This window comes from Salmo salar, chromosome 10 (genome assembly GCF_965601325.2).
Source record: "Salmo salar chromosome 10, fSalSal1, whole genome shotgun sequence".
Classification (NCBI taxonomy): domain Eukaryota; kingdom Metazoa; phylum Chordata; class Actinopteri; order Salmoniformes; family Salmonidae; genus Salmo; species Salmo salar.
The window spans coordinates 54,932,331-54,948,185 of record NC_138300.1 but is presented as its reverse complement, the minus strand read 5'-3'; the positions used below and the strand labels follow the sequence as shown (position 1 = coordinate 54,948,185).

Sequence of the window (15,855 nt, the reverse complement as noted above, 5' to 3'; positions counted from 1 at the left end):
TTTCCACTTGGTATATAATGCCTCTACAGTAGGTGTGTCCTATCACATCATGTATCTAGATCTCCTCCCACCAGCCTCCTCTGGTGTACTATCCTTGTTTTACCAATACATTAATGTGACAAAAAAGTTATTTTACTAACAGTCTTATCATACACAGAACCACATTCTGTTTTAGCTACCTATGTAGGTTAGAACTGCCTGAATTCCTGATATTTTAAAAGTAATATTTTTTATTCACAGATTAAATACAACACCAAACCAGGAGGGCTGCACAGGGTTAAAACTGTTCTATCCATCATATGAAGGGTACAGGAAAACAATGTTGACAGGATGACGAGTGCTACTCAGCAAGCGCTTATGTCACAAAGAGGAAATTCAAACCTGGAAGTTAATCCATTCTATGTGTGTCATATAAAATCCAATCAAATTAGATAAAACTAAAATAAAAAGGCAATAAAATACATGAATAAAATAACATAAAAACACGAAGATGTCTACAAATATAAACAGGGCATACCTGTCCTACAAAGTAAGGTGTTATCGGGGTGTCACAGTAAAAAGAGAGGGTCTTGAGACAAACCCTTACATCCAAGAGGACTTATTTTACTTGTTCCAGTTCTTGAGGATAGCTTCCGCTGCATCCAGAGTGCTGTCTTGCTACAGAGACACACAGACAGGTGATGAGATACGTTTTCCAATATTCACATTATCATGTTAAACCAAACCGAAAGAATACATCTAAACCCAATCTTTTAACACGGTCCACTCTTTATGTCTAATGAACTGGCCTGTGAGAAAGTCCGTTTTTCTGAATGAGAGAACCCATGTTTACCTTGATGAAGCATAGACGGATGTATTTCTCAAACTGCTTCTTGGAAGCATCACCACAGAACGCTGTGACCGGAATGGCTGCCAGTTTCTACAACAAAACCACGACAATAACAAACACACGTCAACACACTCTGGAGAGTTCAACTTGTTGATAGTAATTATCCTCGTGAACTAGTGCTTCATTCAACACGCCATTTATACTACCTACAATGTTAACATACAGCAATTACTCTGCATTCATTGTGTGATAGTAAGTGATATTTCATGTTAAAATGTTCCCTAAAACTACTGTTACCACAGAGCTATCCCAAATGGCACCCTATTGTATTCCCTATTGTAGTGCACTACTTTCGACTGGCCAAAGGTAGTACAATATACGGGCTCCCGAGTGGCGCAGAGGTCTAAGGCACTGCATCTCAGTGCATAGAGGAGTCACTACAGACCCTGGTATGATTTCAGGCTGTATCACAACCGGCCGTGATTGGGAGTCCCATAGGGCGGCGCACAATTGGCCCAGCGTCGTCCGGGTTTGGCCGGGGTAGGCCGTCATTGTAATTAAGAATTTGTTCTTAACTAACTTGCCTAGTTAAATAAAGGTTAAATAAATACAAATGAATAAAGGGAATAGGGTGCCATTTGAAACGCAGATAAGATGTGGCATCAAGCTGTTGGCTTTTTTACCTTCTCCTTAATCATCCACTTGACAAACTTGTAGTCGTAAGGCTCATCATCTCCCATATGAGACAAGTCCTGATCTACAACCATGAAAAATATAGTAGGGTCAAACTACAGCCAGTTAATAATGAAGGGTCCTTGTAGTTGTTATGCCAACAGTCTGCAGGTACAAACTCTTTATGTTTGGTCCGTCCTGTTACCTACTGTTAAATAAGACAGAGACAGGACCTTTCCACTTCTGATCATCCCAAGCCTGTTTGGTAGCCTGGTCCAGTTTTCCGCTAGTCTGGCCCAGCTTAGCGTTAGCCTGGCCCAGTTTAGAGTTAGCCTGGTCCAGCTTAGCGTAAGCCTGGCCCAGCTTAGCGTTAGCCTGGCACAGCTTAGCGTTAGCCTGGCCCAGTTTAGCGTTAGCCTGGCCCAGTTTAGCGTTAGCCTGGCCCAGTTTATCTTTATTTCCTAATTTCCTTGGACATTACAGCAAATGGAAGATCTTATGTCATCTTTACCACACTGTTATTATCACATCTACACAACAACCAAGTAAAAATGTACTATTTTCATAAAAGTGTATCTTACTAAGGGGTGTGACGTCCACGCACATGAAGTACCCTCCCTCAGGTATGATAGGTGACATGCCAACGTCCTGTAGGATAGCAGCCATGCGGTCCCTCTTCCCCTCCAGCTCCACGGCCAGAGAGGAGAAGTAACACTCAGGCCGACCCATCAGCTCATAGTCCCTCAGCAGGCCCTGGGCCACAGCCTCCTGCAGAAACAGATCATAGTCTTGATACACATACATTATTCAAAGCCCTACGGGCCCTGGTCAAAAGTAGTGTATTATATAGGGAATAGCATGTTCTTTGGGTTTCCATTCTCTCACAAGGCAAAATGTGTTGTGATGAGGGTTTGGGTTTTACAACAGTATTTGAATTCCCACTCATTTGATTTCTTAACACTTCAACGGAATACATGTTGCTACAATGATGAGCAGGCCTTACCTGCAGCGGTGTTGGACAGGTGTACAAGGTGTTCTGCATAACAGTCTGAAGGTGCTTTATCAAGTGTTCTGGCCCTATAGACCAGCCAAGCTGCACAACAAAGACTACTGGTTAGAATATACACAACCATTTAAACTAAACTTCACATGATCAAACACACACAAACACACGTAATAAAACAAACGGGGAACACACACACATAATACTCTAAACGTCATGACAGAGGTTTCCCATGGTAACAGGAATCCCTACTCTCTAGAAGTAATGACAGAGGTTTCCCATGGTAACAGGAATCCCTACTCTCTAGAAGTCATGACAGAGGTTTCCCATGGTAACAGGAATCCCTACTCTCTAGAAGTAATGACAGAGGTTTCCCATGGTAACAGGAATCCCTACTCTCTAGAAGTCATGACAGAGGTTTCCCATGGTAACAGGAATCCCTACTCTCTAGAAGTAATGACAGAGGTTTCCCATGGTAACAGGAATCCCTACTCTCTAGAAGTCATGACAGAGGTTTCCCATGGTAACAGGAATCCCTACTCTCTAGAAGTCATGACAGAGGTTTCCCATGGTAACAGGAATCCCTACTCTCTAGAAGTCATGACAGAGGTTTCCCATGGTAACAGGAATCCCTACTCTCTAGAAGTCATGACAGAGGTTTCCCATGGTAACAGGAATCCCTACTCTCTAGAAGTCATGACAGAGGTTTCCCATGGTAACAGGAATCCCTACTCTCTAGAAGTCATGACAGAGGTTTCCCATGGTAACAGGAATCCCTACTCTCTAGAAGTCATGACAGAGGTTTCCCATGGTAACAGGAATCCCTACTCTCTAGAAGTCATGACAGAGGTTTCCCATGGTAACAGGAATCCCTACTCTCTAGAAGTCATGACAGAGGTTTCCCATGGTAACAGGAATCCCTACTCTCTAGAAGTCATGACAGAGGTTTCCCATGGTAACAGGAATCCCTACTCTCTAGAAGTCATGACAGAGGTTTCCCATGGTAAATCAATCCCAGCCCTTACCTTCCAGCCCGTCACACTAAAGGTCTTCCCTGCACTGCTGATGGTAATTGTTCTGTCCCACATGCCAGGAAGAGTGGCTAGCAAAACAAAAAGAGGGCTGAGGAAACTGTAACCGAGGTAGACAAACTATTAAACTGAACTAAACAGAATGAAACTAAACTACATTGAACTAAACACAAAACACAGCTGTTTCCTTATATGATGTGAGGAATTATGTTCACAGCCTAAAAACGCTGGAAGTACAGTACCTATTTTGATGTGTTGGTGTCCCTTGTAGATGAGCCATTCATAAACCTCATCACTGATGCACAGAGTGTCGTGTTTGATGCAGAGGTTGGAGATAGACTGAAGCTCATCCTTGGTGAATATCTGGAATATGGGAAATGGATTAAACACAGAAACTCACTGTGATAGGGACAGGGTAGTGATGTATTTAAGTCTTTATTTATTTAACCAGGGTGAATCATTTAGGCCAGAATAATTATTTCACAAGGGAGACCTCGCCAAGAGGTCATAGTTCAGATGGTGGAACCAAGAAGGCATAGTTCAGATGGTGGAACCAAGAGGTCATAGTTCAGATGGTGGAACCAAGAGGTCATAGTTCAGATGGTGGAACCAAGAGGTCATAGTTCAGATGGTGGAACCAAGAGGTCATAGTTCAGATGGTGGAACCAAGAAGGCATAGTTCAGATGGTGGAACCAAGAAGGCATAGTTCAGATGGTGGAACCAAGAAGGCATAGTTCAGATGGTGGAACCAAGAAGGCATAGTTCAGATGGTGGAACCAAGAAGGCATAGTTCAGATGGTGGAACCAAGAAGGCATAGTTCAGATGGTGGAACCAAGAGGTCATAGTTCAGATGGTGGAACCAAGAAGGCATAGTTCAGATGGTGGAACCAAGAGGTCATAGTTCAGATGGTGGAACCAAGAAGGCATAGTTCAGATGGTGGAACCAAGAAGGCATAGTTCAGATGGTGGAACCAAGAAGGCATAGTTCAGATGGTGGAACCAAGAGGTCATAGTTCAGATGGTGGAACCAAGAAGGCATAGTTCAGATGGTGGAACCAAGAAGGCATAGTTCAGATGGTGGAACCAAGAGGTCATAGTTCAGATGGTGGAACCAAGAGGTCATAGTTCAGATGGTGGAACCAAGAGGTCATAGTTCAGATGGCGGAACCAAGAGGTCATAGTTCAGATGGCGGAACCAAGAGGTCATAGTTCAGATGGTGGAACCAAGAGGGCATAGTTCAGATGGTGGAACCAAGAGGTCATAGTTCAGATGGTGGAACCAAGAGGGCATAGTTCAGATGGTGGAACAAATTGGAAAAATGTTTCTCGGACGTAATGGCTAGACAGTAATCACTCAATTGTACTAGGCCTACTTCATGAGAATTGCCGCAGAGGAAAGGGGGATTTGTCAGTTGTACAACTGAATGCCTTCAACTGAAATGTGTCTTCTGCATTTAACCCAACCCCTCTGAATCAGAGAGGTGCGGGGGGGCTGCCATAGTCAACATCCACATCTTTGGCGCCCGGGGAACGGTGGGTTAACTGCCTTGTTCAGGGGCAGAACAACAGATTTTTACTCTGTCAGCTCGGGGATTCGATCCAGCAAAACTTTCAGTTACTGGCCCAACGCTCTAACCACTAGGCTACCTGCTGCCACACTTACCTTCCCAATGGGGTTGTTGGGAGTGTTAATAATGATGGCCTTGGTCTTAGAGGTGAATTTACTGGCTAGTTCCTCTGGATCCAGGACCCAGTCAGCACTGGAAACACTACTAGTCTCTTTATTGGATCTCTGAGATGTTCGTGAGGAAGACAAGAGAGAAGTCAAACACTGCATGTCATTCTGCAATATGTATGTTTCCCACAATTACTCAAAACCTCAGTCTATAATATTTTTGAATAGTAGTAGACTTACAAGTCGTAATGGTATCAAGACAGGTGTTGCCCCTGCCATTCGAACCATGGGTACATAGCAATCAAAGAAGGGTTCGATAATTATAACCTGGAGAGGAGAGATTACAGATACAGGTGTAACTTTTATGAAACATTATCAAAATGTGAAAATGGTTCAAAAAGGGTAACATGTCCTAGCCTGGTCCCAAATCTGTTTGTTACGACCATAGGAGTTGGCAATACAACACAAACAGTTCTGGTACCAGGCTAAATATTAGTCAGTAGGTTTAAACAAAGAACAACCCCTCACCTCATCTCCCACTTCCACCAGTGCCTGCATGGTACTGAACAAGGATCCATAGCCACCTACTGTGACCAGTATCTCCTTGAAAGGATCAATCTGGTGTCCATACACTTTCCCATACACCTGAGAAAGAGCCTTCACCAGAGACGGGTGGCCCTGTAAGAGACCAAACAAAGTACTAGTGTCAGAGAAGCAATACAAGATCATGTACACTTACACATGACTGGAGGCAATCTAATACCAATGTTTTATTTAACTAACAGAGCTTGCTGTGTACTGTACTGTAAAGTGACCACCACCCTGTTATACACTACATGACCACAGTTGACCAGTTTAGCTCAGAATGATCTAGAACTTACACATACGTGAATCTATACAGTTGCAGGCTGGCTGGCAGGCTGACTGGCTGGCAGGCTGACTGGCTGGCTGGCTGGCTGGCTGGCTGGCTGGTATGGTACATCATTGAACAGTTAATATGCCTGCCGGTGCCAATGACTATATGTTGGTGCACTAAATGTAGGCCTAAAATATCACATTTCAATAGATAAGATACTCTGTTATTAGACTTACAAAGCCTCTTGTGTACTGGTTGAGCTTGTCCACTGCAGCAGCGTTAGCCAGGCCCTCCTTGACGTAGGCTGGGGGAGGAATGTCGGGGTAGCCCTGGCCCAGGTTCACTATGGTGGGGTCTGCTGCCACCGAGGTGAAGGCCACCCTGACACCAACACTGACAGTTAGTTACTGTGCCTTTAATTCATGAAATGAAGGAATGTTTTTTAAGCACGTTACGACCCCCCCCATTATTGGAGTTTAAAGTTCCTTTCAAGTTGCATTATTCGTATGCACGGGATACACATGGTATACACCATCCAATGAACCACTGAGTTGCACACCGCAAAGCAAAGTGGTTGGCAGAGTTTGAGACTCATTCCTGCCAGGTGCTACCCTGGTTTCGTAAGTGGGTCCAACGTACAGGTCGTGGTAACCTGGCAACGAACTTACCAAACATTCTTGTCCAGTCCCTCAATCCTTTTGGAGTTTGTATGCCTTGATGATGTCATAACACACTGAGACAAAGAAATAGAGATGCCAGGATTAAGCAAGAACATCTACACACATGATATTAGGCTATAACAATGTTATAAACATGTCATAACACTCACCTGTGAGTAGGAGAAGTTTCTGATACAGTTGATCTTAATCAAGCGGCATGCAGAGCTGAGGGTTCGACGTGTAATGTTCATATCTACAAAACAGTGCAGATCAATAACATTTTTCATTTGACAGATCAACACTGCAATACAAAACTGATGATCCCAAAAGGTACAGCAGAGAAGAAAATAAAAAAAAGATTAACTATATTTCTGCCATAAACAGAAGACAAATCACTAGAACTGAATGATTGCACAGCCAGGTAGCTGTGGTACAACTTAGAAGTAGCCCAAAAACCTGCAATCTGTGACCAATACATTTTCACCCGCGACATAGTTTTCAAACTAGTCCAATTCCCGGACATGATAACTCTGATTAGCAGAGACCTGTCTTGATTCTGCTCTTTCTTCCACGAACAAATGGGAAATGATTAAATTCAGAATTCGAGGTCTTGCCATCACTGCTGGTAAAATGCTAGCTCGGAAAAGATTCTCCAAGCAGATGTATATTATTGTTGATATTAACAGGCTGAGCAATAAACTTGATTTAAATGAAGATGAAAAAGCAGAGCTTGCTAAATGCCAATGTTAACTAGACGACATATATACACGATAAGGCGCAGGGTGCCTTCATCCATTCAAAGGCCAAATGGATTGAAAAAGGTGAAGAAAAAACGGCATCTTATTTCTTTAATTTGAAGGAGAGTAGGCAGACTAGGAGGAGTATTACATCCATTTATGTAAATTAAACTATATCTGGTGATCTTGAAGTGATTAATAAGAAAATACACTCTTTCTACAGTTCACTATATCAATCTCATCTTTCAGAAGGCGACTTGGATACCTATTTTGATTCAGTTAATAACTCTGTTAAGCCTATAGAAGAAAGGTTTAAGAAACTCTGTGATTCTGATATAGATATTACTGAGTTGGACCAAGCCATTAAACAAATGCCTGTAGGTAAATCACCTGGACCGGACGGCCTGACTCCTGAATTCTATCGATATTTTGGGGTCTGATATTAGAGAGTTATTGCTTTCGGTCTACAAGGAGGGTATTGCTAATGCTATCTTACCTCCTTCTTTGAGACAGGGACTAATTGTTCTTATACCCAAACCAAAGAAGGACTCTCTTTACCTGGACAACGTTGTTGACAACTGACTATAAGTTACTAGCCCATGTCTATGCCAATAGGCTGAAAAAAGGCCTTGATGATATAATCAGTGAAACTCAATCAGCCTTCATTAAAGGAAGGAGTTTCCATAACCATATACAATTGGTTTTAGATATTTTAGATTACAGTGAGTTAATGGAAGATGTTTGAATTCCTAATGAAATGTGATTTTGACCCTCCAAAATTACCTGTGAAATTGTCTAAGTTTCACCAGCAATTTGTTTTATTCTGGAAAATGATATTCAAGCACAATTTCCCCCCCACAAAACATTGATTTGGAATAATAGAGTTATTAAAATGAATAGGAAATCGAATTTCAAAGGCCTTTGGTTTGACAAGGGTATTTTGTATGCGATTTGGTAGACAACACTAGGGAGTTTTTGCCGTTTGATGAGTTCATTGGTAAATTCCAGGTTAATATTACTTAAGAGAGAATATATGAAGGTTTGCAAAGCAATTCCACTTCCTTTACTTGGACTTACTAAGAACACTGTTATATTATGAGGTTGTTCCCTGTTTTCCAAGTTAACAAATTAATGACGTGAATCTTTTGGATAAAAAATGCAACAATAAGTGGATACGATTGGCAGTTAATGAAGTCATTTTTGGTGATTTATAATTCAATATATTGCTATGGAAGTGACCAACCCATGCTATGGTCAAAAGCGACTACCTTTCACCTTAATTGTCCAGTTATCCCAAAAGTTAAAGAAACTCATTTTTAAATATACTGCTCAAAACAATAACGGGAACACTAAAATAACATATCCTAGATCTGAATGAATGAAATAATGTTATTAAATACTTTTTTCTTTACATAGTTGAATGTGCTGACAACAAAATCACACAAAAATAATCAATGGAAATCCAATTTATCAACCCATGGAGGTCTGGATTTGGAGTCAAACTCAAAATTAAAGTGGAAAACCACACTACAGGCTGATCCAACTGTGATGTAATGTCCTTAAAACGAGTCAAAATAAGGCTCAGTAGTGTGTGTGGCCTCCACGTGCCTGTTTGACCTCCCTACAACGCCTGGGCATGCTCCTGATGAGGTGGAGCGAGACATGATGTCCCAGATGTGCTCAATTGGATTCAGGTCTGGGGAACGGGCGGGCCAGTCCATAGCATCAATGCCTTCCTCTTGCAGGAACTGCTGACACACTCCAGCCACATGAGGTCTAGCATTGTCTTGCATTAGGAGGAACCCAGGGCCAACCGCACCAGCATATGGTCTCACAAGGGGTCTGAGGATCTCATCTCGGTACCTAATGGCAGTCAGGCTACCTCTGGCGAGCACATGGAGGGCTGTGTGGCCCCCCAAAGAAATGCCACCCCACACCATGACTGACCCACCGCCAAACCGGTCATGCTGGAGGATGTTGCAGGCAGCAGAACCTTCTCCACGGCGTCTCCAGACTCTGTCACGTCTGTCACATGTGCTCAGTGTGAACCTGCTTTCATCTGTGAAGAGCACAGGGCGCCAGTGGCGAATTTGTCAATCTTGGTGTTCTCTGGCAAATGCCAAACGTCCTGCACGGTGTTGGGCTGTAAGCACAACCCCCACCTGTGGACGTCGGGCCCTCATACCACCCTCATGGAGTCTGTTTCTGACCGTTTGAGCAGACACATGCACATTTGTGGCCTGCTGGAGGTCATTTTGCAGGGCTCTGGCAGTGCTCCTCCTTGCACAAAGGCGGAGGTAGCGGTCCTGCTGCTGGATTGTTGCCCTCCTACGGCCTCCTCCACGTCTCCTGATGTACTGGCCTGTCTCCTGGTAGCGCCTCCATGCTCTGGACACTACGCTGACAGACACAGCAAACCTTCTTGCCACAGCTCGCATTGATGTGCCATCCTGGATGAGCTGCACTACCTGAGCCACTTGTGTGGGTTGTAGACTCCGTCTCATGCTACCACTAGAGTGAAAACACCGCCAGCATTTAAAAGTGACCAAAACATCAGCCAGGAAGCATAGGAACTGAGAAGTGGTCTGTGGTCACCACCTGCAGAACCACTCCTTTATTGGGGGTGTCTTGCTAATTGCCTATAATTTCCACCTGTTGTCTATTCCATTTGCACAACAGCATGTGACATTTATTGTCAATCAGTGTTGCTTCCTAAGTGGACAGTTTGATTTCACAGAAGTGTGGTTGATTTGGAGTTACATTGTGTTGTCTAAGTGTTCCCTTTATTTTTTTGAGCAGTGTATTTTCTTCCTTCTACCCTGTTAATGATTTCTTGCACAAAAGACTCCATTTTGACAAAATGCCTTGAGTTTTTTGTTCCTTTGATTCATAATCTATAGAGCATTTATTTTCTTCATCCTGCCATTCTAGTAAACTATGGATTGAGATTCATGAATGGTTGTGTATAAAATCTCAATAATTACCTATGTTAACCTTTGATGATGTTGGCATTATGCCTCTGGCATTGGCATTATGCCTATCCTTGTAATTCTGATCATAACTATTTATTAACATTATTATTCTCTTGGCCAAATATTATATTCACAAATGTAAATGGGCGGAAAAATTCCTTATTTTGTAGTTTTTTTTCATTGAACTGTTACAATTTCATAAATCCCCCAAACTTGTGAAACTTAAAAAAATTAGAACAATTATTAGAAATCAAGTCACTGAATGTCTGTTAATGTCTCATTGGCTTGTCACATATTAATGATGTCCTGAATTATTCTTTTTTGGCAGGGGGCGTCGCTTCCTGTTCTATTATTTCATTTATTTTTCATTGTATTCACAGGAATGTCCCTGTATTGATGTGTAATATTGTTATCATTGTTGCAATACATTTGTTTTTAAACTGATTAGCAGCTCCTCTCCGTCTGTCCCAATATTGTGTGCAGCTGGCACTGCATGTGCTCTGCTCATGGCAGCTCCGAGTCGATGAGTATCCACAGCAACTGCTCTGCTTGGACTACTCTGCTCAATGAAGAGGCAGACTGTAGTTAGCTACTGTTCATCCCTCTAAACTCCGACAAAACTCAAGGAACATTAGGCTATTATTTTCTGTAAAATAATCTCCCTGGTTTTATATTTGGCAAGGTTAAAGCACTTTTGACACCATGTTATGATCTTAGTCATATGACTGTACTGTGCAGTAGAGCACATGGAAATGGCTCAGCTTCAAAATATTAGTGATCAATTTAGTGATACCCAAACCATGCCGGTACCCTAGTTATTGATCATGTTTAAAAAAGACCTTACCCGGGCCTAAAGTAATGTATAATGTCGGGGCAGTCGGGCTCTGGTTGCAGAGCTCCAATGGGGCTTTGAATGGAAGGATTCTGGGCGTCAGGTACTGGTTCAGATCTACTCAGGGTTTCCTAAAACTAACCAGCTTCAGTTATAGACTAGCGTTGCTAAAAGCACCTATGATGAAGCCTGAGCTGGAATGGGAAGATAACTGATGCTGGCTTGCTTTAGAAACCAGTGAGTCGATCTGAACTAAACGTCCCTACCCTAAACCCTATCCGGGATTCTTGGGACGATCCTACCCTAATCTTAACCCATTCCCATATAAAATATAAACTTCAATGGGGTCGGGACGTCCCAAATATTCCGGATAGCACGGATCATAAAATATGCAGCTAAAAATTCTAGTTCACTTACTTGCAAATAGAGAGAGGAGACGCGTTTAGCAAAACCAGCTCACGTTTTGCGTCGTAAGATTCTACACTGCAAAATATCCCCACCCCCAACTCTGACCAATCAAATCAGTGAATGGAATGGGCCGTAGTTATACACTCAACACCATTCATGATTGACACTTTCGTGATTCAGAGAGTCTGATATACATGTTTAAAATTAAAACGTTTAGAAAGTTATAAAACGTAATAGTTTTAAATCGCAAAGTATTCAATTACGAAACGTACAACATTAATAAGAAACTCATATGTATTTGGAAGCCAAAGGTATTAAAATATCCGCAGCAAATAGCAGTAACGTTATATATTTCATGAATTTTGTCATGAAACTTCACTGCACGTCATTGAAATTATTTCTGAACAAAAGCGAGCAAAGCAAAATAGAATGACATGTACATGAAACGGACTTTAGGAAATTGCAAGCATACTTACAATTGAAGAATAGACCTACGATATTTAATTCGAGGAAAAGGTGGATTCCAAGGGAAAAATGAGCGTGTCTACTTCTCTCCACATTAAAGGTACATGCAGCAAATTGTGTTTCAGACCAATACAGACCTACCACTCGGTTAGATATAAAGGGATAGGACAAAAAAAATGTAACTAGTACTGTATAGGGGTTCCCAAAGTGGGGTCTTGCTGAAGATCTGATTTCTTTTTTACAATATTTTTTTTTATATTGCTAGCAACAACAGACTAAACGAATTTTGGACAATAATTTAGTGGAAAAAGTTTAGAGTGTTCAATACAATACAATGTAATATTGTTCATCCACAATGTATGTTCTTAACTTTTAGATAAACAACACGGGCCTGGGAGGCTCACAGGGATATTGGTATCTACAGTAATCCATCAATGATACATTTTTTCAACTCAATCCCCCCAAATGTTATTTTGAACATACATGCACTGTAATTTAGGCTTTAAAATTGCAAATGGCACACTCTGCCCCTTTGCAAAATGTGTAGAATTGCAAGAAGTTTGCTTTAAAACTTCAATATCTACTCTCTGCCCCATGGCAGAATGTGTACATTTGCAAGAAATTAGCTTTAAACCTGGACATTTTTCTCTCTGATATGCCAAGAGTGGAGCCTATAAAATTATATTTTCCAGGGCTCAAGGTCTGATTAGTCTGGCCATGCACTGCAGAAGTCATAGTAAAAATGGTTGTTGAGTATTGTTTTCACACTCTGAAGGAGTTGGGTTCTGATATTATGAGGGGATCCCTGATGAATTTGCAATAATAATAATTTTAAAAAAGGGTCTACGGTGCAAACCATTTTGGGAACCCCTGTTCTAATTCATTAGGCATCTCTAAATGATATTCCTCAAAAATATGTGTTATCTATTTAAAGGCATGGCTACTGGCATATACAAGAGCTAGTGATGTAACCATAGAATTACACATACAGTTGAAGTCGGAAGTTTACATACACCTTAGCCAAATATATTTAAACGTAGTTTTTCACAATTCCTGACATTTAATCCTAGTAAAAATTGCCTTTCTTAGGTCAGTTAGGATCACCACTTTATTTTAAGAATGTGAAATGACAGAATAATAGTAGAGAGAATTATTTATTTCAGCTTTTATTTCTTTCATCACATTCCCAGTGGGTCACAAGTTTACATACACTCAATTAGTATTTGGTAGCATTGCCTTTAAATTGTTTAACTTGGGTCAAACGTTTCGGGTAGCCTTCCACAATAAGTTGGGTGAATTTTGGCCCATTCCTCCTGACAGAGCTGGTGTAACTGAGTCAGGTTTGTAGGCCTCCTTGCTCGCACACGCTTTTTCAGTTCTGCCCACAAATTTTCTATGGGATTGAGGTCAGGGCTTTGAGATGGCCACTCCAATACCTTGACTTTGTTGTCCTTAAGCCATTTTGCCACAACTTTGGAAGTATGCTTGGGGTCATTGTCCATTTGGAAGACCCATTTGCGAACAAGCTTTAACTTCAAGACTGATGTCTTGAGATGTTGCGTAAATATATCCACATTATTTTCCTGCCTCGCGATGCCATCTATTTTGTGAAGTGCACCAGTCCCTCCTGCAGCAAAGCACCCCCACAACATGATGCTGCCACCCCCGTGCTTCACATTTGGGATGGTGTTCTTTGGCTTGCAAGCCTCCCCCTTTTTCCTCCAAACATAACAATGGTCATTATGGCCAAACAGTTCTATTTTTGTTTCATCAGATCAGAGGACATTTCTCCAAAAAGTACGATCTTTGTCCCCATGTGCAGTTGCAAACCGTAGTCTGGCTTTTTATGGTCGTTTTGTAGCTGTGGCTTCTTCCTTGCTGAGTGTCCTTTCAGGTTACGTCGATATAGGACTCGTTTTACTGTGAAAATAGATACTTTGGTACCTGTTTCCTCCAGCATCTTCACAAGGTCCTTTGCTGTTGTTCTGGGATTGATTTTCACTTTTCGCACCAAAGCACGTTCATCTAGGAGACAGAACGCGTCTCCTTCCTGAGCGGTATGACGGCGGCGTGGTCCCATGGTGTTTATACTTGCATACGTGGTACCTTCATGCATTTGGAAATTGCTCCCAAGGATGAACCAGACTTGTGGAGGTCTACAATTTATTTTCTGAGGTCTTGGCTGATTTATTTTTATTTTCCCATGATGTCAAGCAAAGAGGCACTGAGTTTGAAGGTAGGCCTTGAAATACATCCACAGGTACACCTCCAATTGACTCAAATGATGTCAATTAGCCTATCAGAAGCTTCTAAAGCCATGACATCATTTTCTGGAATTTTCCAAGCTGTTTAAAGGCACAGTCAATTTAGTGTATGTAAACTTCTGACCCACTGGAATTGTGATACAGTAAATTATAAGTGAAATAATCTGTCTATAAACAATTGTTGGAAAAATTACTTGTGTCATGCACAAAGTAGATGACCTAACCGACTTGCCAAAACTATAGTTTGTTAACAAGAAATTTATGGAGTGGTTGAAAAATGAGTTTTAATGACTCCAACCTAAGTGTATGTAAACTTCTGACTTCAACTGTATGATTGAATTGAATAGGATCTATGTGCATGTAATGCTATATAAATCCTTTCATCAGTGATAAACACTGCTTAAATAACAGTCAATGGCAACACTCAATAAACGCACATGTAGCAATGCATAGGCTAATAATAGCAATACAAAAGACTGTATTAACGATATGTGTTAGTTACAAGCTAATAATAACAAATCAAACTCCCAAACCTAACAAATAGGCCCAAAAGTCAATGTATAATTGATCAGAAAATGTGGTCAGAGGGTGTGACGCAATTTCGGTGCCTCCAGAGGCATCCAGAGGCCAAATTAAGCTCCACCGACTGCGCCTCCCAAATGTTATAACAATGTGGAGGGCACCGTATAGCTCCGCATTGACATGATTGGTTGACAGTAGATGGGTGGCTGGAGGTCCTGTATAAACACAAACTCACTTCTTTGACATCTACCTTCATAACAACTCTGCTCAACAGGCCTGTGTTGCTCCGCAAAGCGCAAGAAGTATCGCAGTAAATGCTGCAGGGCCAATGCAGACATCGGTTTTGACCATGCCGCCTCCATTAATCCTGCAAAGGTCAGACATTGCAAACACTAATATGCATTTTTCCCTATATTTAAAGGCTCTGCATATGGTGATCTGTAATCTGAAGTGGCTGTACAGATATTTACTACATGCAGCCTCTGCCGATCTCAGGGCTTTCATGCTTCTTGCTCTTAGCAGAGCAGAGCTATTGTGAAGGGAATTGTCAAGAAAGTCAGTTTGTGAATACAGGACGTACCGCCCCCACCTACTTTCAACTATTCATGTCAATACGGAGTTATATGGAGCCCCATTGTTAAACAATTTGAGGGGCACATAGCGATGCGGTACGGAGCTTGATTTGGCCTTTGCATGCATCCAGAGGCTCCGCGATTGAGTCACAACCTCCATATGAGGCCTCCAACCACATTCACCGATCAAGCATAAATGGGCTTTTAGCTTACATGATATAAACAGCATGTGCGAGTCCATTAACTACACAACTCACGTCTTCTCTTTAGATGACATAAAACGTTGAGGTATGGTGTTGAAATGGATGGGTTACAGGTCTGAAGGCCTTTTAGGTCGCAGCTGGGTCTCATTGGCT

The 15,855-nt window shown here is 41.8% G+C and overlaps 1 protein-coding gene across 4 annotated transcripts; it reads right to left on the bottom strand.

Moving 5' to 3' along the window:
* Positions 1 to 210: 210 nt before the first annotated feature.
* Positions 211 to 12,286, bottom strand: kat3 (Kynurenine--oxoglutarate transaminase 3). 4 transcript variants are annotated; one of them, XM_014123721.3, is made up of 14 exons: positions 12,153 to 12,286; positions 6,898 to 6,980; positions 6,737 to 6,801; positions 6,305 to 6,449; positions 5,741 to 5,890; positions 5,453 to 5,539; positions 5,201 to 5,329; positions 3,778 to 3,898; positions 3,530 to 3,606; positions 2,505 to 2,594; positions 2,083 to 2,269; positions 1,513 to 1,586; positions 833 to 919; positions 211 to 657 (listed from the first exon to the last, which is right to left on the bottom strand). In XM_014123721.3, the coding sequence occupies exons 2-14, from the start codon at positions 6,976 to 6,978 to the stop codon at positions 604 to 606; spliced, it is 1,347 nt and encodes a 448-aa protein (XP_013979196.1). In that variant the 5' UTR covers positions 6,979 to 6,980; positions 12,153 to 12,286; the 3' UTR covers positions 211 to 603.
* Positions 12,287 to 15,855: the final 3,569 nt, after the last annotated feature.